The sequence below is a fragment of the Xiphophorus maculatus genome, chromosome 10, assembly GCF_002775205.1.
Source record: "Xiphophorus maculatus strain JP 163 A chromosome 10, X_maculatus-5.0-male, whole genome shotgun sequence".
Classification (NCBI taxonomy): Eukaryota; Metazoa; Chordata; class Actinopteri; order Cyprinodontiformes; family Poeciliidae; genus Xiphophorus; species Xiphophorus maculatus.
The window spans coordinates 10,901,016-10,925,965 of NC_036452.1; the positions used below are offsets into that span (position 1 = coordinate 10,901,016).

The window sequence follows — 24,950 nt, forward strand, 5'->3', positions numbered from 1 at the left end:
CAGACTTGATATGTTACTGTGACCTGGGTCCAACTTCAGTGTTTGCTTAAGGCAATTAAAAGAAAAAAGGTTTTGCAAAACATTAACTGTGCTGTCATGAAATGAAGCATTGTGTCACCTTGCTCTGTGAGGAGGCAGAAACACAACCAATCAAACACTCTCAGGCGGATGGCAACAAATGGAGGAGTTTTGCTAATTTGTCATGAAGCATGCACTTGAAGTATTTCAACAAGCTCAAGTATAAGGAAGGTGAGATGAGTCAGGATTTGACAGACTTGTTTTTCATTGAAATAAATAACAATTTACCTCAAGCAAGTGACAGAATGCACAAGCTCAAATGCTGAATTAATCTTTTGGCTGCCTGTCACAAATGCACAAGTGTACAAAGGTTTAGCTGACAAAGAGTCTGCTGAGGCAAAGGGGATGACACACTGGTCTCAAGACGGCATCAAAAATAAAAGTCTTTATGCACCACGGTACAAAGCAGCAGCTTAAAAAAACCTGATGGCACCTCAGCGATGTCATCAATCTGGCTGAATCACAGGATTACATCAACTCATAAGTTGTTAAATTAGCTCTTTTGACTGTTAAATGCAAAATGAGTCATGTTGAAATGTTGAGTGTGAGGTTAAGGAAAGTTCAATAAGGGATCCCGTGTTTGCCAACATGAAAACAGATGTCATTGCTCACCGGCAGGGAACTGGGTGCAAAACGCATCAATGTCTTTTGCTTTGTGACACAGGCAGCAAATACAGTCTTCCTTAGAAAGGAATACGGCATGTAGCAATCAACTGGATGAATAAAAGCGATATAATCTAAATCTAGCAATGCAATCTGTAGTCAAATGGCCTAGCTGGAGATGATGCTTTTGGCAGGAATAGGAAGAGGCTGAAAACTGCTCAGAGTCAAATAGAGGTCAGCATAATAAGCACAGCACCTGCTGCAAATAGCAGGTGTTTTTGCAGGGTTTCCACACCCACAAAAACAAATTCTGACTAATGCATGTGCCGTTTAAAACAAACGCTTGACCCCAGTTTACCAGGAGACACTCAGATTGTTAAGCAGCCAGAGGTGCAGTCTTTCTACCATATTCTGCAGATGTATGTGGGCAGGATTCATAAGCAGGTTTTGCAGTTTTATCACACAACCAGTACCTGTACTATACAGACAGGTTCATGTACTGTCATATCAAAGTTTGACTGTTTGTTTTTCTACACAAGCAAGAAAGGAAAAAAAACAAACTTACAAAAACAGAACTCAACTTAAGCATGCATACATAATTGGCTCTATTTGCTTCCATGGTAAAAAAATAAAATAAAAATAAAAATCTTCAGTGGTTCCAGAGAAAAAGTGTTTAAAGTATGATTCATTACCAAAGGTCTATTCAAGAAATAAGTTTAAAATTTATTTATTGTATCCTCTTGTACAGCATGAGCTTGAAACGAGCAGCTTGAGGAAACAAAGTTTTGTAAGAAATTTGGTGTAGTACAATAACTGTCCCATCAAGCTGCTAAGAAAGAAAATGTAAGGTCTTTGAAGTGCAACTAAACCCCAATTCGCCTTTTTTTGAAACCTCAAGGATTTGTAAGGGTTGTCTTTATGTTTTTGTGTTCTGAGTCAGTAGTTCTTCTATGGTTGGCTGTGGTTGGATTTCTCTATTGATTACAACAGTACAGCTTGGTTTGTGTCTACGCATTCTGGCATAAAACCATCTTCCTCAAACACATACACCGGGTGGTGAGACAGGGTTTGGAATAATGAATGTTGTGAGCATGGCTCTACAGAATTTCTGAGCTTTGCACAAAATGATTCATTTGCAATGTGGACACAAAGTGGAATGGGGTCTCCTCTGCTCTGACTGCTGCAGGAAGACAGTGTAAGATAGATTGAAGTCTTTAGGAAGTGGAAGGGGTTTACATGTCGTTATAAAGGTATTCAATAACAAAAAAAAGTCACTAGATTTGTCATTGATTGCTTTTATTTTAAAATAATCAATGAAACGTACTGAAAAGATAAGAAATACTGTATAGCGAGAAGTGGATAAGTTTGCTGGCTCTACCCACTTAGGTGGATTTTTTTTTTTATGTCTATGCATTCATCTATCCATCCCAACATTCATCATTGCGAGCATCCATTTTACTGTCCGGCCATCCATCATTAATAAAATACACAGGTGTTCTTCCACTCAAACATGTCAAAAAGACCTTGTGAAAGACAAATGACTAAAGTCCTTTAATGATATATAGACAACTTGAACAGCAGCAGGGAGACAGAATTAAGGGAGTATTAAAAAACAGAGCATGTCTTCCGATGTTTTTCAAGTCTTTTCATGAGACAAAAGAAGTTGAAAGGGAAGTAAAAATCTTAAAAGGCAGATACTGTATGTCTTCATTCTATCTGGAATTTTCACAGAGACAACAGAAATCTACCTCGACTCAGACACTTGTAGATAAGAAATATGACTTCGGGTTTTCACAGTCAATTTCTGATGTGTCAACCCCTAACAGTGCATCACAACAGGTTCTGTTATTGCAAAAGTCACTTATGAAAAGGAAATATTTTCAGGTGACATATGCACAAAGCAAAGCTCTTGACTAAACTCCTGAACTAAAAAATGTATTTAATCTTTTTTACTTTATTTAAAAAAATAAAAATAAATCAAGCAAGGCAACATTAATAAAAGAGAAAGCTGCTGTGGCACAACAAGCGTCAGAGTAAAGAGATGCTGAGACTAAATTTGGAGATTAGCAGACAGCATACTCCAAAGCATTTATAATTCATGCATTTGTTTGAGGCTGCGCTGACTGCTCATCTGATTGCTACACTGCTGAGGCCTTGTGCCGATATTTGCATGGAGAGAAAAACATTTGGAAAAAAATATTCTCACCCGCTCCCCACTGCCGTTCCTTAGCAACAACAGAGATGGACGTTTTCAAGCTGCATTACTTTTTCCATTTCGTGTTTGTGTTTGGAGTGTGTGTTAATTCAGCAAAAATTTCACTTACTTGTTTTGCATCATGTTCATAATGATCCAGTCCGAGGGGTAGACGTTTTTCCCAATGAGATTTTTAAACATGATAAATGTTTCCATAAGGAAATCCTGTGGGAGAGAGAAAGTTGTCAAAATGAAAACAGTCTGACCTCATAAATCAGAGCAATATGAAGAGGTTTTCATTAACGTTCTATTTTATGAAGGCATGTTACAAAATTCTAAGGACTTATACATCTCTTTCTTTAGACCACTAAACTTTTCCACATTGTGATGGACTTTGAAGCATTTTCTTTTTTAAAGTTTGTTGATGTAACATGACAAAATTAAAAACGAAGTTTAAGTTGTTGTGCTATAAATTACTCTGAAAGAGAAGCCATATCTGGCTAAAATTGGGTTATAGCTGTACAAAATCAGTGATCAGAAATTGGTCACAAAATCTCAGCGCAGTCTCTATCTAGTTTTAGGGAGATTTCTTCTTAACAGCAATGTCTAAAAACTAGCAGTGTAACTATGCAGGTTACTGGCATTAAATTATCCTATCTAGTTAAATGAATTTCTGTGAATGGAAGGGGGTTTACACAGAAAGAAAAACTGCAGAACAACAAAGTCATTTGGGTTACTGAAATGTGTCTAAATATGTCCCCTTAACAGAAATCTGTCTCAAATATATCAGAAAACACTATTTTATTTGTTTATGATAGAGTTTTTTACAGGTATGTAAAGGCATATAATATTGTTATTTATAAAATGACACCTATTAGGATGTCAGCAAATATGAGTTTAATGAAATAAGAACAAAAACTACTACTGTCATGTAAGGTAAATTCCAAAAAGACTACTTGTATTTTCAACAGATGTACCTGGGAAGCTTATCTGATATATGATCCTTGCTCCATAATCTCCCCAATTCCCTGGCAGACAGATTTTGTTATTTGTTGGGAAGGAGCAATAGAATGCTAATCTGGCAACAGCTACTGGAGAAATGCCGCTCTAAGGGCAGGATTATTTAGGGCTCAAAACCAAAATCATTGGGATTTATTCCTGCTCTCCCACTACATGCTGGCTGCAATAAGTAATCCATTTTCCTCAGTTTCTGTTGTTCATGTAGAACCCTGAAGGCAAGGTCTTTAAGAAATTCAATTTCATACCTTTAAATGGAGGGCAAGAATTTACAAATGCCTCTCAATAAATAAGAAAAATTCAGAAAGTCAATTTACTCCAGTAAATCAATTCAAAAATGTATATATACATATAGTATAGAGTTGCATGCTTTATAATTTACATTTTGCAAGTTACTATGATTAAGGTTTACAGTTAATGAAGACACAAAATTCAGTTTCTTGGAAAATTTGAATATCATAAACCAACAAAAGGAGACTTTTAATAAAGAAATTACATGTTATGACCATACTGTAGCCCACACAGTCATGGTGAATACTGCTATCTAGATGGTCACTGACACAAAATCACGACAAAGAAGCTGCTGCCAAACAATGTAAAAATAAGTGAAAGCAAAACACATAATTCTGAGATCAAAACAGTTCTCAAAGCCCTTCAGACACAAGGATAGACCAACTTGTGAGTTTGGTAAAGCATCTCTCAAAATTAGGCATTCTACTGTCTAGATAACCGCCTTGAAGAGGATACAAGTACAAACACAGTAGCAACGAACCGTTCAGGCAGGTTTACCTTAAGAAGCTAAAAGAAATTTCTAAAAAGGCTAAATTGCTATCACAGGACCTACAGCAGATTGTTGATATTTAAATTGCAAAGCCTTTACAATGAAAAAGAATGTGTTTTGTAGAAACCAAACAGAGCACTGAGGAAAGAGAACCTCATACAGATGGTGAAACAGAGCTGGAAGTTTCATGGTTGGTGATTTTTGCTGCAGCTAAATTGAAGAAATTTTACCATGTATGAGAGGATGCTTGAGGAAAATGTAACATCATTTGTCAAAACATTTAACCTCCAATGGAACTAGACTGCAACAAAACGAGGCCTGAAACATCACTTTCTCTATAAGGCTGTAGTCTATAAAAAAAAAATAATAAATTTGACGGGAGAACGTGAAGTTCCTCACGCAAACTCTGGCCCATATGCTTTTTTTGAAGGTGGGTGAAACTGGCAATGCATATGGTGAGGTGGGGAACAGAAGGTGGAACAGAAGGCGGTGCAGCTGTGATCTATAAAGGAGAAATTGCTTTCTGGTATCTGTGCAAATGGTTCTATAAATCATGTCTTTTTTTTGTTTGTTTTTTAGCATATGGGCGTATTTGAACTTTTAGTATTGAACATATGCAGTGTTTTATAAATGAGACCTGAGATCTTTACCTCATGCAAGAAACTCTTAAAACATCTCATGTCTAAAAGCGTATTGGGGAATTTTCCTCAAACTGATGAGACACTGGTAGATGGTGACAAAAAGTTTCTTACTAAAGGTTTTTCAGCAAAAGAGGGTAAGGTGAACTATTGTGGGGTAAGGCTTCCTATCTTTTTCTTCATCTGGAAAACAAATGTTCTTCCAGTACTAAGACAATGTTGATACTGCAACAAAATGACTTTTTCTAAATATGAAAACAATATTTATTTATGAATTTAATTACCAAATTACATATTTTTTAATCCCTTCTATAAAAGGGTTAGATGTAAGGTAATATATTATATATATATATATATGTATATATATATATATATAAAAGGGCAGACATATTACGATGTACTCACCACCACGTCACTTCTTATCTTGCCAAAAGTGTTGATCAGATGACCATAATGATAGACATCCATCTGTCTCAGGATGGCAGTCATGCAGGCCACAAAGCTCCCCTGGAAACGAGAAGGAAGTGGATTCAATAAACAACCGGGTTTAAATCAAAGAACCGCGGCAGAAGGATTCTGTGGCTCTGATTCTGATGGCTTCCGACAAGCTCTGCTGATTGAATCCGACTCCTGAAGCAGGCCTTCCCCGGTTTGACGAGGTGGGCGACCTCACCTAGTGGGTGATCTCATTAACCTGCTGCTCTCCACTCCTCCGCTCTTTTGTCTTCACTGATTGTAAAGCCTGTGAGTTCCCAACAGCTCTGTTTTTAGCACTGCAGTTTGCCGTCCTAGCTGTAAATTTGTAGCCAATCGAAAGAAAAGTCAATGTGCGGCTGGCCGATAGAAAACAAGCTGCTGATGCTGTCTGTCTGTTGTCACTGCTTTACAGTGTAAACGCTCCTCTAATCATTAACGTAACAACACAGAGTGTTTTCTGATGAGACATTGCATAGGAAAATTACATTCAAGAGTAATTACTCAAAAGATTTATTCAGAGAATCAAAATAATCAGTCACCAAGAAAAGAATCAAGAGCAAAAGAGAAGCAGGAACATAAAACAAGCAAAGTGATATTTGCTAATAAGTAAGAAAAAATGTGGGAGTAAATGGAAACTCATTTTAACAAAAAGTTAAATAAGACTGACATTTTTCAGGAGCAAGATGTGGGTGCTGTTTAAAATTAAACAGCAGTTCTTCAAAGTTTTTAAGTTAAACTGGAACATCTGAAGCAATACTGCAAAAACAAAAACAAGTTAGTTTAGAAGACTCACATGAAGAGCAAAAAGAAAAACACTAGAGTTAGTTGGCTTTGTTCCACAAGATCTTGAACTTCAAAAACTTTAGAAGTTCAAGTGCTCCCTATTTCCTGACTTTGATGCAATATGCTGAAGCTATTTTTATTATGTATATAAAGGCGCATGCATAAACTTTGAAAATGTAGAGGAGGTGATTCAATTAGCTAATCAACCACTGCTAGTGTTCATGCAAACACTTATTAATAATGACCAAAAAAAAGCCCAAAAACTATAATACTGACACTGTGACAGACCAAATATTCTGGTAGGGGATTTTATGTTCTGTTCTTTGCGTGGGAAATTTGTGCGTTTTATGATGTTCCTGATAAATATCTGAATGTTGTCTCTGCTCTATTGGCTAGCAAAGTTGTTGTCAGTTGATTGCCCAGTGCACCTTATGCCATCATTTAATTTTGAAGAAATTAATTCTTCACCAAATCCATACCTAGGGGAAATCTAGAGAAGGGATATCATGATAAAAGTGGGGGTTGACAGTGAATTTATCATGCAAGTGATGTAACCCTTGAACCAGTGAGTGCATGTAAGCCTCAGTTATCCTCAGCTCCTCAGCATTAAAAGCTAAGAAAGAATTTGAAAGTAGCACAAAGACAACTGCTCAAGCAAGCATATAAAAGAGGAAAATGGAAAGTTTTATTCTCCAAACTGAAGAACAAACTATTCATTCCCATACACACAAATTGCCCTGTCACCAAGGGTGGCTGGATTTTTCAGCAATAGCAGAGTATACGCAAGCTTGGCAGTTAATTTATTAATAAAAGAAGCAAAGGGGTTCAAAGAAGGCAACAATCTTCAGAAATCATCGGCTTGGAGCCTTCTGCAGCATCTCTCCCGACCATGCAAAAAAAAGACAAGCCAGATCAGCTGGAGGGTATCCCATATTTGCTCATTCCTGGCATCTCTTCAGCTGTGAATGAATCCTCAAGATAAAACGCCCTCAGCAAACTTTACATGCTGTAAGCCTTAGCATGGGACTTGCAAAAAGGCTCCGAGGCAGCATACAAAAATGTAAGCCCCTTAAGCTGACTCCTAGTTTTCAATCAAGAGCGCCAAAGGAGAAGTGATGTACCTGCAGCTGTGAACAGGTGACTTTATTCCTGAAAACTGCCATTGTCCTTTGTTTAGCTTCATCTCTCTTACAATCATCTGCGGAAGAAAGCATCCCAGAGCACAATTTTGCTACAAAAATCTTAGGGATAATGTGTCTGAGGGTATGAGCAGTGTTGCTTTTCCACAACAGTTGTACATTACAGTGGAACCCCTTCTACTCACAGTTCAGTATTTGCTGATTCACCGATTTGAAGATTTTTTCATACAGCACATCTAAAATATGCTGAAGAAAATGCATCTTGGGAAGATTAAGTACCGAGGCACAATTCTACTTGACACGCTATTGGTTGACAATCGCAAAAGCAGCCAATCCAGGAGTGCCATTCATTTTTGTTGGTGCTGATTGGATGAACTCCTAAAAGCGGTGACGAGGAAGACTATGGATGAAGTAATAAAATATGCATTTATAAACTTTTAAAGGATTTGCCGATTTCAGCTATTTGTACGCTGTTGTGATCCCTAACTCTGTAGATACTAGCTTCTGCTATTGTGTCAAGACAGTTTCGACTGTGCATTTTAAGGAATATTATAAAAAATTTCTTAGAACTATTGAAATGTCTTTCAGTAGAACGGGTCTCAAGATTTTGTGGATTTTACTTGTTCGGTGACAGTTTTTATATTTAGGGTCCTTTATCTCCAATAAAAGGGACAGAATATTTTGGCCCCCCACTTATCAGAGTTTAATTACCAAAAGAAGTTGAAACAAATGTTACTTTGCTTCTACTACATGAAATACAATGAATGAAAAATGATAAAAAAAAAAAGGTCAAGAGGCATAAATACTTCTGCTAAGCACCGATTTCAAGGTACTATAATCAGCTGATGGTGCAGTAAATAGAGGTGATAGATCTTGCAAGCATACTTCCAGATCTAAATATAAAACAGAAACACATGACACAGAAGCTGCTTAGGGGTAATGAAAGAAAAAGATGTAAGATATGTCTGCAAATGGAAATATTTAGGTCTGCAGTCCAGTTCACAGTTGCCCAGTTTAGTAAAGTTATAATCTTTGCACTCATCTCACAGTCTGTGCAAGTCTATTAAAGTGACAAGCTGTGTATGGAGTAAACCAGAAGCTCTCTAAGGCCAGCCAGAGCTCTTGTGGCTCATCTCTCCACTTTTCTCACTGGAATGACACCAGTAGTGTTACCATGACAACTCTTTCATTTTAAACGGGGGAGTTAAAAGAAGGTAGGTCAAATAAGGCCTTCTTGAGGAAGAAAAAAAAAAGATTTGGAGATAGAACAAAATATTCCTCCGCACTATTTCCAGAGTTTATCAATTACCTCTTTGATGTATGTATGAGGATATGTGAGAGAACGGAGCTAAAATATATATTTGCACATCCTGTCAGGCCTAATAACTCAGCAGTTTTGGGGGTTTTTTTGGAGGGGAAGTTGAGCCAACAAAGTTAACTGATCAGCATCTTTCTACGTTTCATGCAATTTTCCAGCAATGTCACAAGATTAAATAATTTATTATTACATAAAGAGTAAAAAAGGTCCAACATGCATCAAGATATATTAACCTCCACACCATTATACTACTACCACAAGCATGAATTGTTGATACAACACAGGATGGATCTATGATTTTATGTTGTTCATGTCAAATTTGTAACACATTTGCTAAATTTTTCCAATCTGTTATTGGCCAATTTTGATAACTGTGAGTCATTATAGCTGATTTGCTGTGCATTTAGAGAGTATTCCAGATATATTGGATATCAAACTGGTCATTTGAGCTAATGTTGCCTTGTCATCTTGAGCCTGTCTGCACATTTCACTCTGACATCAAAAAGACATCATGCAAAGGAGATATGTTCTCTTTTTTGGATGATCCTCATTAAATCAAAAATATGTTTTTTGACCTTAATTTTCTGAAATACTCAGATTAGCATATTGGCACCAACAACATTTCCATGATCAAAGCCACTTAAATCCTCTGTCTTCCCAATTCTGGTGCTCAGTTTGAGCTTCAGCAAGTGATTTTCTAAATGCTATAATTGGGTGGCAGGTGACTGCTTGTTTCAATGCAGTGGCCAGTCAGTGTATATCCGCTTAGGCCCTGGAACACCCTGGTATTCACCAGAGCTAGCAGCAGTGTAACTAGGGAGAGGAATGTCTGTTTACCCACCTGGACCTGTTACCACCTCAACCTGATTTCATGAGATGGAGACAATGGATAGACACTGACTAAGAAACTGTAACAGTTTGTGGACGTACTGTAATGGGGGGAAAAAAGGGTTTTGAGTTAGAAACATACATACAATAAGGAGTTGTGACATCAGATTATCGGAGTAGAAATTAGAAGATAATAGTTGAACCCCAAGGACCTCCACGTGATCTTTATTCACTGACATATATAATCATCGCCAAGTGATGTCCCAGACCTACAAGTGAGATCTGAACCAATCTAGCATTATATGAATCACACCACCTTTTGACAGTGTCAATCAGTATCTTATGGTGAACTACACCCAACACAAAAGTTTCAGGTAAATCACTGTTAAGGTGTGTGTCATCTAAGACAATCACAGTGCTGTGTTTTAAGTAAAACCAACTGGAAAGAACTGACGAGATAGTTTTTGTGTATTGTCAGAGATATTATATGGAAATAAGTGCATGCAATCAAAATGTTTGTGTTCATTTTCTATTGTTGTGAAATAACCCAAATAACTTCTTAGTAAAAAAAAATTGTCAAAATTGTTTGATTCACAACATAAGCACTAAAGTAGGCACTGTGTATCAGACTCAAGGGTCACAAAACCTATTAACATACCGCTACGATGAAAATGCAAAATATCTACTGTTCTTTCTGAAAATAAAGGAAACTTTGCTCCTGATATCAATCACCAGTTCTAGGAGCTGTAGATTTCCCAAACCTAGACTCAATATCCAACTTATGCTTGAGGGCAAATGAAACAGAAATTCAGTGGAAATGAAAAATCTGTGATTAGAGGGCAAAGCCAGACGCGTCATAAGCTGTTATCAAGCTTGTGTCTGTCTTATAATTCATCTCACTTCAGCACCTGACAGAAGCGAAGGGGGAAAAAAATTATGTTTGCACAAGCTGGGGAGGGCTTTTGCATTAGCTGATCATTGTTTTAGGCCTTTAATTAAGCCACTGAGGAAATGGCACACCAGTCTATATTGAGCCATGTCCTGAGTTGCCACACATCTCTGGAGAGGAGAGTACTAGCAAGGGAGCAGAGAGAATAAAGAGAAAGAGGGTTTGATGACCACCAGCAGTCAAAATGACTTACCTATTCTATTTTTACTCTCAGTCTGACACTACATTACTTAGCTGGCTGATTACAAAGGAAATGACGTGCAGACAGAATTCTTTACACGTGTGATGTGATATTTAAAAAACAGAAAGAAAGCTTTACTTATGTAAATAAATAAATGCACACTGGAAATTTATAAAAGAAGAAGGGTTACCCTTATTTCATATCTTTTTGGGAGAGGGAAACTGTGGGGATGTGTACATTTCTTCCATATTGAAGTCAATATTTGACTATCTTTATTAATAAATATTGTTTGGTGATGTGAAACCTCTAGAAATCTCAAACATAAAAACAAGAAAATTCTACTTCCGTGTACTATGGTGAATCTGTAGCACAGTAAATCTCTTGATGTGGACATTTCTCTGTAAAAATAGCTTTATTTAATTAGTGAAAAATGAGTGCATTAATTGAACCACACAAACCCCTCAAACTCCAGTAAATCCACCATATCTGCCATTCCGACAGGATTGGTGAGTAACTTCTTTCCACCTACAGTCAAAGATTCTCGCTTGGTGTTGAGCATACAAGCTTTTCTGTAAAGGAAAAATGTCCTTCTCTCAATTGAACATGTTAACTTTTCCATAGGTGAATGTTTCTGTTAAGGTAAACATAATGAATTCATCCAAAGAGGTGTGAAATGCCCCTTCGAGCTTCTGTATACTGCAAGATATCAGGAATTGATATAAACTGGAGTATTCTCTTTGGAAATGAGAATGCGTAAAGATGTCTGCTGCTAAAAAAGCAAACAGCATGTGGATGGTTTTACCTGCCCTCTGACAAGTTCCCTACTCGATTCAATGGAAAGAGGGCTCTCGCTGCCTTCGTGTTGACCTCATGTCGGAGCCAAGTGGGTTTGCTGAATCATGCACAAGTGGCCAAGTGCAGTGTATTGTATGTGTCAACTCTGCCTCTATTTTACAAGCCAGTGTGAAAAGTGCTCAAGGGCTGCTGTTTTTCCATCCCTTTCTATTCTTTGACTGTGCAATTTGTATGCAGGTGGTATTCTACTAATAATTTAACAAAAACTGAAATCCATATTTCTTTTTTGTAAACTAGCACCAAGAAAGGACAAAGCATTGGATAAAATGCCACTTTCTTAAAAAACAGGACACAGGTACTTGGTTTGTAATAGAAATATACTGTACTTCTTTGATCACCATTTGTATACATTTAAAGATTTAAGATAGATTGTGCTAAATACAGGTAAATCCTGTACGAAAAATGTCTCAACAACTGCAGAAGACTTGAGACTGGAGCAAAGATTCTGCCTCCAAGAAGAAAGCAACCCATCCAGAATTACAATGGACAGGTAGTTCAGTGCATATTATTATGCTGGAATGGCCCAGTGAAAGTTCAGACTTTTGGTAAATATGCTTAAACCCTCCATAAGAGATTTTTAAATTGATCTTTTGGTGTCGTTTTGATGAAAAGACCTTTAGGGATTGCAGCAGAAAGGGACAAGCTCCCTCTGACATATCTGGTGGACACATTTTCAGCTTGTCAGTGGCAGAGACTTCCTGTGGCATTGCTGCTGCACAACAGACACAAAATATCAACCTCTAAATTCACACACACGTTCTCTCTCAAACACACACAGAAAAAAGTATTTTTTTTAAAAATCCTCCTTTTTCTGTGCTATGACTGCTGCGCTACCAAGCCAGAATAAACTGACAGTTCTCCTTCAAGGAATCCAACTCAACAGAGAAATGACAGTCAACTTTCTCGTGCATGCTGTGTGGCTGAATACACTCAGAGCAGCTGATGTGACAGACTGGTGACGAGCCCGCTTCAACTAAAAATGCAAATATTTGCAATTGAGAAAGGTTGAGAAAATAAACAACTTTCCTCTTTTTCTTTGGCAACTACTGTAAATTTTGTTCCAAGAAATAGAAAAAGTAAAAGTTAGCATGAAAGCAGAACAAGCTTTTAGCAAAAAGACAATGAAAAATTGAGCAGTATTTCAATTGCATCAAACATCTTAAAAATTAATGACATTTGTCAGAAATGCAAGGTGGAAATTTCTTCATATAAAGAAAAAATGTAGATGTGGTTTAGGAATAAAGAACGTTAAAGCACATGATATTTAACAAGGATGGCAATTTATAGCCATTAAAAAGTGACACCAATTTGGGTTTGAATTTAGTAGAATACCAGATATTGCCACTGTCACATTATTACTGAATATATTCAGCTTTCTCCTGTGCTAAAATTGCAGCCTCTTGCTGCTTAGCAGCGCAATAACAAAGCTTTGAGGTGGATGTGTTATTGTCAGTCTAAAATAAGCAGCCAGTTTGATATAACTGTGTTGTGCTGCTAGTGCACTGTTGAGCACCTGGCAAACAATAACTCAGGAACAAATTTCCTTTTGATCTTGAAAGCTCCTTTGGGTTTTGCACTTGGTCAAGTATTTGCGGATTTCAGCTCTTCGTAAGCGGCTGTGGTCTCTAACCCCTGCGGATACCAGGCATCCGCTGTTTAGTCAATGTGTGTTCTGTTGTTCTGCATGGCTCTGGGATCTGAATAAACTAATTTTTCACACAAGTTAGCCGACATTGCCTGCTTTTAAACAGAAACCTATAAAAAAGTTCACCGACAGCAGTTTTTCAATACAAATCACGTTAAATGTGAACTCTCCTGAGCAGCATAAGCAATGGATGAACAAAGTTAGCTTAAAATAATTGATGACTTCTAAAATAGATTTTTCTCAAATTTGTACCCACAGAGACCAGTCAGCATCAACACTACCAGTAGCTCAACTCCAAGGTATTCACAGTATCTAAGGCTCAGTTCACCAACCCATGTGAATCCACCAATCTTATTTATATTTAAAGAGCCATAAAGGTGCCAAAATTTGACATTTTCTTTTTCCTGACAAGGACACATAAAACTCAGGACATTGGTGGTTTTTGTTGCTTTGTCCTCAACTAACCTCAAACCTTGTGATTTTGTAAAAGCTAAATACTTTATTTCTGAAAGAGGCTCAAACTAGGTCCATAGTTTAACTTGCTGTGAAAGTTTTATTTGGTTTTAAAATGTGAAAAATTGAGAAAAAAAAAATTACTAAATGTATTTTTTGTTGTTGTTTTGTTTAGTTGATTTAGTAGTTGGGGCAGCATTGCTATAAACCAGTAGTCTCAAAGTCCAGTTCTCAAGGGCTGGTGTCCTGTAACTTTTAAATGTCTCTGCTTCAGCACACCTAGCTCCAAAATTTGCTTATTAGGAGAACTCCGTAAAGCTTGGCTGCATAAAGTGAGTCAGTTTCACCATTTAACTCAAGTGTGCAGGTCAAGGACATATCTAAAAGTTGCAGGGCTCTGGCACTTGAGGACTGTAGTTTGAGACCACTGCTTTAAACTATTCATATTAGAGAGAAGTACCTCATGTGCAGCTAAAACAAGTTTGTGTTGTGTCATGGGTATTGCTCAATGCTTTTAAATAAAATAAGATTTTTGAAAATTGAAAGTGTACTGTTGTCCTCTAACACCTGACAGTGCCAGTTATATACATATATTTTTAAAAAAAATGGTATTAACTAATATCAAAATTGGAAGATCTGGCTTTTTAAAAATCTATAGTCGATCAGAAGACTGCAATTGGCGGACTTTGCAGATAAATCCTAAACCATTTTTTGAGAAAAAAACAAATTTCACTTTTAAGTCTATTATATCAAAATATCTGAAAGAATGTTTAATGTTTTGTTATTTTATCTCCAGAATAAAATACTTAAAAGTAGTTAAGTGTTTTCCATTTTCACCAAATTAAGCATAACCTGAAACCCATTTTTACCCCTCAGTGGACAACAAATTGGGAATCATTGACCTTGAAAATGGTTTCCTCCCCAGAGTCTACTTTTCTTCAAAATTAGTTTGTATGATTATTTTGATAAACAAGAAAGCAGCAATTATAAAGAAAAGCAATCAAAAATCTCATTTTAATAGACTGAAAGGAGCTGACAAAAGATTTGATTAAAAATGGGGTTAGAGAGCAAGACAACCACAAACAACTATAAAAAGAAAGAGAATACTGAGTGAAAACATAAGGCATCAATGGAGCAAAATAACGAAGCATCTTGAATCACAGCAGTCCGAAGCACATTGAAGATCCAACATTTAGAGATTGTTTTATTTCTGACCCTGTAACTAATAATACACATAATGACTTCACAGGTTCTGAGAGGTGAAAGATCATCTAATACTTTGCTGAAGGAAAGCTGTGAAGCTGTCTGCTGTTCTGTTAAATAATGCTATGAAGTAGTTCACACATACAGACGCATAGTCACTCGGTAGCAGCTGCTGTCTGTAGAGCTGCAGCTCATTATCATGAGACCTGAGGCTTCCAGCAGAGCTCGGGTTTTCCCCGACACAGAAGGACAGCGCTGTCTCTAAAAGAGTCAGCTGGTTTCTCACACATCCACTCTGATATGATTAGGATTTTATTGAGGGGGAATAATTTAACCTTCTTCCTCCTTTTGTTTTAGGGTTCATATTGATTTTTCATTTCAAAATGAAAACTTTTTACCACTTTGATTTTCAAAGTTTTGAAATCGTTTTTTATCTACTTTGTAAAGTTAAGTGATCTGGCTTTAAGTATGAGTGCAGGCCTTCTGTTGTTCAGGGCCCTTCATCTCCTTTGGCTCAACAAGGAATATTGGTGTAGGGGACAACCATGGGCACGGTGGGGAGGAAGATGCAGAGGGGGGCATCTAGCTGGTGTGGTGGTCTTCATATGAGGATTTGGCTCATGTTAATGGCTGATGACCTAGGGTTCATGGTGATGTTCTGAACCTCTGCAAACCAGAAAGGAAGTTAGAGAACGGATGGACAGATGGATGGATGAGTGAACAAACAGTCAGATCATCAGATGGATGGATGGTATGGATCAATGGATGGATGGATGGATGATATAACAAACAGCAGAAAAGTGGCTGCTGATAAAAACTTCAAATTTAAACTACTTATGCAGTTTTCTGCTGCTCTCCACATGAAGTGTTCTACATGGTTAAAATCTCAAAATGGAGTCGCATGAACACAAAAGGTCAGAATAAATTTAGTTCAGATGGATAGAGGGATGGATGGATGTATAAATATGAAGAGATGAAAGGATGTATGTAAAAACAGATGGACCAATGAATCAAAGAACGATGAATGAATGATTGGAAGGAGTGATAGATAAATTAAACTCATGTTTTGAACCAGTGAATAGGGAATAAAATCTGAAGATACGAACATTTTATACACTAATTTACTTTTCCACATCTTGAAGTTTGTTTATTCAAATGCCAGCCCTTTCCTGTCAAAGAATCCATTTGTTCATCCATTCCATCTATGGCACACTACAAATCTAAGTAGGTTTGGAAAGAAAAACAGATTTCCTTGTGAACAAACAGGCGCTAACTACTGCCTCGCCTATGACAGATGGATAAATAGCTGAGAAGAGATCAGGAAAACAAGCTCCAGAGAGCGAGGGACAAGCAGATGGAATGGTCTTCCCACACAAAAGGAGAAGAGCTCCAAGGACTTGGAAAAAGTGAGTTGACAGAAGGTGAATGGTCTTGTAATGAAACTCCGAAGAATGATCCCACCTGACAGGCACGGTTCTATGGAGATGTCAGGCAACACAATGGAATTAAACAAACAGGTGTGCATGCAGACCGGCACGTCAGGAACACATCTGCTGCTGTCTTTGATTCAGAGATGCCAGAAAGGTACAACGTTGGAAATACATTTTTGTAAAAGTACAGCAAAATAAAAGTATGAAGAACTTATTGTGATCACTAAGAACTTTATGAAGCTGCCAGATAAAGCCAAACCTTGGAGCTCTAAATCACAACCTTCCCTCCTCCCTCCAACTCTGCTTCCCATACTCCCTCCCCTTTTCACTTAATCTCTCCCCCTCTCTCTCTTTTTCTCACTCCCTCTCTCTCTCGGTGTGTTTCTCACCCACCTTCATGCACACCCTGACACACGCAAACAGGAAAAGAAGAGAAAGCCAGACAGAGGAACTGCGACGGCATGATGGGGAAATTCTGCCTGCGTGGGCTCCGCCACTGAGGTGTCCAGAGTTCAGCTACAGCGCGCTTCTACGTGTGAGTGTGTGTGAGTGTGGGGGTGCGTGAGCGTGTGTGAGCGTGCATGAGTGTGCATGCATTCAGATGTGAGTGAGTGAAAGCAATCGGCACGGTGCAAAGGGGCAGAGGAGTGTTGACTCAGTCCGGACGCCACAGGATCAGAGGACGCGGATGTGCGACAAGTACTCCCAACAGCTGCTGCCTCTGCCGCTGCTCCGCATGCCTCCGCGTCCTCTCAACTTCTGCCATGGAAAAGCCTCCTCTTCCAGCTCGCCTCTAATCCGCTGAGGGAAACGGGCATGCAGGGGCACAAGCGGGGATCTAGGCTATCGCATCTTTTACGTCAGCATCGCTCAGTCTGAGGTGAGTTGCGCCTCTTTCCTCTCGTTCTCTTTTGTGTTTCATCACTCAGTCTGCATATGCGAGAGAGGAAAGTCTGCTCAAACAACCTCCGGATGGAGGGGAAATCCAGGAAATCTAGAAGTATTGAATATGGTAGCAAGGAATATCTTTACAGAAGATTTCCCCAGATTTTTCAGTCATCTGAAAAATTAAATATGTTTAGCAGAAGAGAATATCAGACTTAAAGATGGGGTAAATATTGTAGAGGATTTTCTGAAACTGAGTAAAAATATTTGAGGTGAGTTTTTTTTATTTGCATCTGACATTTTTGATGCACATTCAACTTGACTGAATCAGCTAAACAGATAAAAGAGGTCTAACATGATGCTGCATTTCCTCTCGATGTTGCAGCTGCATGAGACGGAAAGCTATCTAAAAAAAATACAAAACTAAAAGACGAAGCATTTCCTTCAAAAATTCAAACCAGTTTTGTGCAGAGATCGAAAAGGTAGTCGGAGCTAACTCTAAAAGATAATCAAGGCATCTTCTTACAGATCAGAAGTAGGTGGGGTTTGCAGATGTGTGGCGAGGAATGATGAAGAGAAAACCTTCATGTGTCCAATGTCCTTCAGCTTCCACACAGCAAAGCCAGCACCAGTCACAGTCATCCTCACAACTCTCCTCCCATCCATCACTCTGTCTCTCTTTCAACCATGGCTCTCATCATTGCTCCGATACCATCTCCCCCCTACGGCTTTAGTTCGCTTTCAACAAATCCAAAGAAAAAAGAAAGATGGAAGGAAAGACGAGATGAACGACAATATTTTATGTCTGAGAAACTGAGCAGGAAGAAACATTGACCTGTCAATCTGTTGGAAATTGGAATGTTTCTGCAGTCGCAAGCTCCAAAAGGAACTTATTGGGTAAGTTTCACAAGCCCCACCCAAATCATTCAAATGGTACCAATCTGACAACATGAAGTAGGTTAAGAAATCTCAAAAAGCAACAACCTATGCCTCAGTCTAAAGACATTCAAGTACAGATGTGAACAAAGTCACTGACATCAGGAGAAAGAAATACATTCTTGAAACTACAGAAAACCACAGTTAAAGTCCTTTATCCTTAAACAAGAAAACAGTGTTCAGTGGTGAATCTTCCCAGGAGTGATCAGCTCCCAAAATTACTCCAAGACTGCATTATGCACTCACCAAGGAATTCACAAAAAAAGCAGGACACATGAAGCACTACAGACCACATTTACCTCAGTCAGTGTTCACGAATCAGCAAAAAGAATGAGACTGGGCAAAATGTTGCCAAAAGGAATCTTAGTGATTCCCTAAATTTGATCAACTCGCTAAGAGTTGAACAACTGATTGTTAGGCAAGGATGCCATCAATAGGCTGGCTTAAATAGATTTATTTTTCCTTTAACAGCGATAAGAAATCTATTTCTTTCATCCAACTAAAAGGTATTCAAAACCTTTTCCTGGATTTTAAAATTTGGCTAGTGATATGAAGCATTTAAGTTTGACTTAAAAAGCTAAATTAGGAGGTAACTACTTTTTCTCAAGTCTGAGTGTTTTTACATTCAGCCTGCAAAGACTGCGTCCTAATGAAAGTCGAAGTGCAACTCCACCTCCCATGGCCGCCTCCTCACCGGAATAGATGCTCATTCATCCAGAAAACAAATTACTGCCCTATGAAAGAATGACTGCTTCTGGAACAAGCCAGATGTTGCCTTTCATGTGCTAATAGGATTATTAATTAACAGTCTAATTTTTTTTTTTACTGAGGGAGCACCATGAAGCTCAGGTGAAACGTGCAGAAGGGTGGCTGAGGAGGGGTTGTACTTTTGTGGGGTTTTATGTGACTGACGCTGTACATCTTCACGCCTGAGCTCTCCTGGGTTTTTGGTGTCGGTGTGAATTGGTGTATGTGTGAGTGTGTAAGGCATGTGTTTCGTGGTAAGGGCCCAGTCAGCAGAGACTACAAATGGCCCAGAGGTCGATAAAAAGAATTGGTGGAATTTATATCGTCTTTAAATGAGCCAAGACAAAACAGACAGACAAAAACGCTAACTTAATAGCTTTCTGAAATAGATATAAGCATATTGACTTAATCAAGTTAAATATAATTTGTCAATTTTAATTGATATAGTTTCACTAACCTAACCTTATCTTTCTTACAGTATAAAGTAAACTTCATAGTGCTCATTTATAACAGGCAAGTCTCAGCAGAAAGAGGGTTTATTTCTAAGTATTTATTTGGCATGGACCAGATCCTATTAAGGTACACTATGATTTTAAAAAATAAAGTCATTTTTCAGCACAAATATCTAAACAGATAAAGGCAAAGAGTGCTGTGGGTCTGGTTGCCATGTGATGTGGGGACTAACTGCAGGGCTAAAAGAGGAGATGTTTTTTTGTTTTTTTTTGCAATGGCATAACTGATTTTATAAAATTACTGGAACGACAGAAGGCATCTGGTTCATCACTACAAATTGGAGAGGCTGCAACAATCATAAGAAAAGAAAAATGACAAGAAAAAAGAAAGAGAGGTTGTGGGAACCTGGGAGTCGACAACAATAAATATTAAATACATAAACCAACAAGCCTAAATGAACTTTGCCTGCTGCATGCTCAGTGATAAAAGAAGCAATTGCAAGTCAGAGTTTCCTAGCTGCTGCATGTTTTCCAGAGCAAGGTTGAGGATTTAATAAATAGCTCCGAGGTTATTTTTAGACACAAATTATTGATTCTCAGAAAGCGAAGAACAAAAGTGCAGGGTCAACATCTTTGGAGGTGACAGGTTAATTGTTAAGCAGAACCAAATATTTTTGATCTATAAGGCCAGTCAGAAAAGTTAAGGGGGTGATTACAGTTACCTCTGACGGTATTAAAATGCAATTATATTAAAACCAATGTCACCCTTTAAAGAATTGCTATTTAGTAGCACTCTGCAATAACATTCCCCTTATCAATGACTAATAATTACATTTACAAAACAAAATAAGATGCAGTTCCAGTGCAACAGTTAAAGAGTCACAGAGGAGACAACTAAGCTGTTTTTGACTAAAAAGTGATTCTGGATCAATGCGTAAATATTCCGTTAAACTTGTCCATAACTGCTTGTTGAGAAAAACGTATAAAATGTTTTGTAGTAAGTAGTTAATTATGGTGTTATTAACTGTTTATACTGCTTATAAGTCTTTTAAAAATGACATTATGAATGTAAAAACTATTTAAAATTAAAGTCTTGTGCAAAAAAATTCTTTAACACAGCTGTGTGTTCTCAAAGTAGTAACGTATCAAAGCAAAAAAAAAAAAAAGAAAGAGATCCTTTAGGCCTCATTCCAGGCGCCCTGAAAGCAGAGCTGCTGCTCCTCCACATCAAAAGGATTTAGATGAGGTGGTTTGGGAATCTGATCAGAACACTCCCAGGGCAGACCCAGAACTTACTGGAGGGACAATTTTTTTTCCTTTCTAGCCAAGGAATGTCTTCGGAAACCCCAGAATGACGTGAAGAGAGTTACTTAGAAGAGGGATCTCTGGGGGTTTCCTTGTGACTCTGTTATCCCTTAGACCTCATCTTGAGTAAATGGAAAATGACTTATGCATAATCACATTTTCTTACAATGGACTATTAGATTACATGAAATTAGTTTAGCTCATCGGCTGTCAAATCTGGCCAGAAACGTCCCAAAAAAGTGGCTCCCAATTCACTTTTATCTGAAAAGCTCTGATAGTAAAAGATGAAAACTGCAAATGTGCTTAGTGGTTTTGGGATGTAAAAATACCACCTTAGGGAGAAAAAAGCAGATTTTTACCTTTGACATGCAAAAAAAGTTACATGAAACAGCCAAACATTTGGCATAGCTACATAAAGCACAACACAATCTGCATCTGAATACCCTGAATGTACCTTGGCTCCTTTTTATGACTTTAGATTTGATTTTCTGTGCACCATCTGTGCAAAGAGATTAACTGTTTATTTAGCTTAATTTGATAAGAAACAAACTTGTATAATTATTTTTTGAAGCATGATTCTTTACTTGCACAATAAAAATAACCATAAGAATGAGTTAGGGTGACTCAAAATACCATTTCTTTACCTGACAAGATGATTTTTGGTAGTTTTATGACTTGTGATCTTTCACTAATGTTCAGCTCAGATCTCAATCCAATCATTTTCTTTTTGTCAAATCAGTCCCTTTCCATTTTACTCACATCCAACTCTGCACCACCCAAATATAGTGACAACTTCTTTCTTCCTGTACCTGTTCGTTCTACTCTTCAACCCCCCCTCCTCTTTTCTCTTTCTGCTGTTTTTCTTGTCAATGTGTTTTTTATTTTGCAAGAGATGCCTATGTGAAAGCGGCAGGGGAGTTCTTTAGCTGACTATGAGCTTTGAAGCCAGTGTGAAACTTAAAGCAACGAAAGAGACAGACAAAAAGAGAGAAGGCAATAGAGAGGAATATGAGGAAAAAAAGCAGGAAAAGACATGAAGGATAGGTTGTTGCATTGAAAGATGAAGAGCTGCAAAAAGGTAGAGCCATCTGATGCATTCTGATTAGAGCAGGCGCCCACTGCAGAACACATCCTTTCCTCAGGTCTGCTCTCCATTTACGGCAGACGCTATGTCTGCTGATGTATGGACAGGCTTCCTGAGAATTAATCAAACTCCTAAGAACCCACCTGGGCACCAGTACGACACATATGTTGACTAGCAACCAGGAATAGGGAAGAACCAAGAAAAACAAGCACTATTCAGCAGGGTCCAGGTGAGTAAAAAAATAATAAGGCTACAGTGTCTGCAGGCTACAGTCCAAGGATAACACAAGCCCATAAATACAGACTACCATGTTATCTTTTTATAACTGTAATTTCTAGTGCCTTACACAGTAGCAGAGGGGAACATTTTTTGAAGATGTGTACAACACCCATACCAAGAATAGGAGGCTCGACGAAAGTCTCTTGAACAGTATACAATCTTTACAATACCGTATAAATGGACAGGCTCTGCTATAACTAATAAAATTGTGCAAAGAACTCACAAAACTACAATGAATCCCAGATGCAGACATTACCATAATTATATTCCTATTACTTTGTATCTGGCATGTAGCACTTAAAACCATTTTCTTTAAGTTTGTGTAAAACCAAAAGCTTCTGTTACATGGTATTGATCTTTGGTGTCATATGCATGCAGTCCAATGTACTGATGAACGTTTAGATTTCTAAACTGAAGAAACTAGACAGCAGCAAGAATCAGCAGTTTATCCACATCTCAAAGATGGGACACTTGTTTTTATAACAGCAATGTGTAGAATTAGCATAGGGAAATTGGTTAGTTTGAGAGAGGAGTGAACAAAGCCAACTATGTTACATATGAGAATCCAAAATTCAACAAAGGAAGTTACCTCAGAAGTTTAAATTCCTGCTTTGCAGCCCTGACATATCCACAGCTGTTTTTTTTTTTTTTTTAACAATTCATACCATAGGACACGTGAGCACCAACTCATTAGGGGCATGCCTGATCGAGCTAAACACGACCCAAACATTGAGCTGAGCAGAGTGTAGGGCTTATGTGCCCTAACAGCACCATTAGTTGCTTGGATGGCGCAGTTAGTGTGATTGCTCTGACTACAACTTATTAGCCTGTTACTTTCTACCAATGTTCAAATCAGAAGAATCCTTGGATGAGAGGGAAAACATTTTCAAGAAACGACAAAAAAATCCAGCTATCTAAATACTCTATGTGTTCAGTTTACAAAGTGTCCAGGTTGCAAATACTGCATGGGATGAAGGAAAATTTACAGTATACAACTGTATACTGTTTTCAAGAGTTGAAAAGGCAGAATTTTACTGACGCCACTTTCTTGTTTCATTTTGTTTCCCAAACACCAGTGATTGGATAACCATCTTGGGCTGAAAGTTCTATCCTCCATATCCAGTTTTAGTGGCTGTAGAATAAGTCCACTTCCATGTCAGCCACTCTAAACATTCAATGTGGGTATGGAAGTGAACTTTCATTAGTGTACATAGAAAATCTGAATGAGATGAAGTAATGCTATTATCAGATCATCGATGTGACATTTGTGTAGGATTAACATACATTTTGTAACAGTGGTGTCTTCGTCCCGTATATAGTACTTTGTCTAGGTTGTGACACTGATGACAACTTCTTAACATTACCAAAAAACATTTTTTAAATAAAGAAACACAAAATTAGTCACAGCCTGACTTAAATTATGTATGTTACAGTCCCGGAACCATCAAAAAGAGAGTGGTTAAATATCTCAAAATGCCATTAACTCAAAAGGCAAATATGCAATTTTTTATGGGAGTGTAAGTATCAGCTGTGCTTTTAATTCTCTCAATTAAGCTAACTGCATGTTGTCGACACACTCTTGAGCAGGTAATGCATGCATTTCCAGCTGACACATTTTACCTTCACAATAAATGGAAGAGTGATATGCAGGATTGCAGTTTTCAATTTGTATGACCAGAGAATCTTACTTTAAAGCTTTAAGACCTGATTTATTTTAGCTCAGCATCAAGCTTTAAATATTCAGACAAGTCCTGTAAGTTATGATAACTCTACATTAAATCATTTTGTCATTTTTATAGAATCTCCACAAAACAAATATTTTACAGCAACCTGTAACTTTGGAAAAAAACAAAACAAACAACAACAACAAAAAACACACACACACACACAAAAAAAATACCAGGCCTTTGCTCAAGCCATATCAGGCTGTTGATTAAAATTACAGTTATTCTGAGTCTAAACAGATTACAGGGCTTTTTTTTTTGTCTATTAATGGAAAATTAAAAATAGCATTCAAGTTGTTTGCACAGTATTAACCATCATTTTGGACCTGTTTGCCTTCTTTGGCCAAAGTGGCTCCCAAATAATGTTTTTTGCAGCTACTTCCTGCTAATTTTGTTGCTTTTCTACATAACGTTTGCTGTTCATTTTTCACATATTTTTTCCCCTCATTTCAATAAAAAAAACATATTTAAAACCTTTTTACAAGGCAAAAATCACTAATTTGATAATTTCAATCAAAATCTGTCGTTTTAACATTTCCAGTTCCCACTTTAAGACTATGAGAATATTATTACTATTTCAATCGGCCTTTGAACAGAGCAGCAAAACAGAATGCTTGATCAGACATTGCTGAAAAGACAATCCTCCAAAATCCTGCAATAGTACAATTTTCCAGCATTCGCTGACAAAGGATTTGCTGCACTGTGTTAATGTTATCCCTCAAAACTGACTTGCACAGGCATTTAGCTCTACAGCGTCATATCCATTTTACCATAGTACATTACAACCACAGACAAGAAATAAAGTGAAATTCCAAACCCTAAATCAACAGTGTTACTATATGAGACCCCAGCAACAATTTTTTTGTTTCACTGCATAATCACTGTGCTTTTAAGAGACAAATCAAAGATGTTTCAAAACACGCCTAAGCCCCATGTAATTATGAGCAGAAGCTGACAAAAGAGAAT

General features: G+C 37.7%; 2 protein-coding genes across 6 annotated transcripts in view; one reads left to right on the plus strand and one right to left on the minus strand.

Moving 5' to 3' along the window:
* Window positions 1-24,950, minus strand: part of dock1 (dedicator of cytokinesis 1) — a 220,416-nt gene that overhangs the window by 68,967 nt on the left and 126,499 nt on the right. For all 4 annotated transcript variants that reach the window (XM_023340653.1, XM_023340652.1, XM_023340651.1 and 1 more), the window contains 2 exons: window positions 5,717-5,818; window positions 3,006-3,100 (listed from right to left, as the gene is read on the minus strand). In XM_023340653.1, coding sequence (XP_023196421.1) covers window positions 3,006-3,100; window positions 5,717-5,818 — 197 coding nt within the window. The remainder of the gene's footprint in view (window positions 1-3,005; window positions 3,101-5,716; window positions 5,819-24,950) is intronic.
* The window catches only part of LOC102218659 (protein FAM196A), a 39,728-nt gene continuing 31,733 nt past the window's right edge, over window positions 16,956-24,950 (plus strand). For both annotated transcript variants that reach the window (XM_023340654.1, XM_005794743.2), the window contains exon 1: window positions 16,956-17,452. The gene's annotated coding sequence lies outside the window, so the exon portion shown is untranslated. The remainder of the gene's footprint in view (window positions 17,453-24,950) is intronic.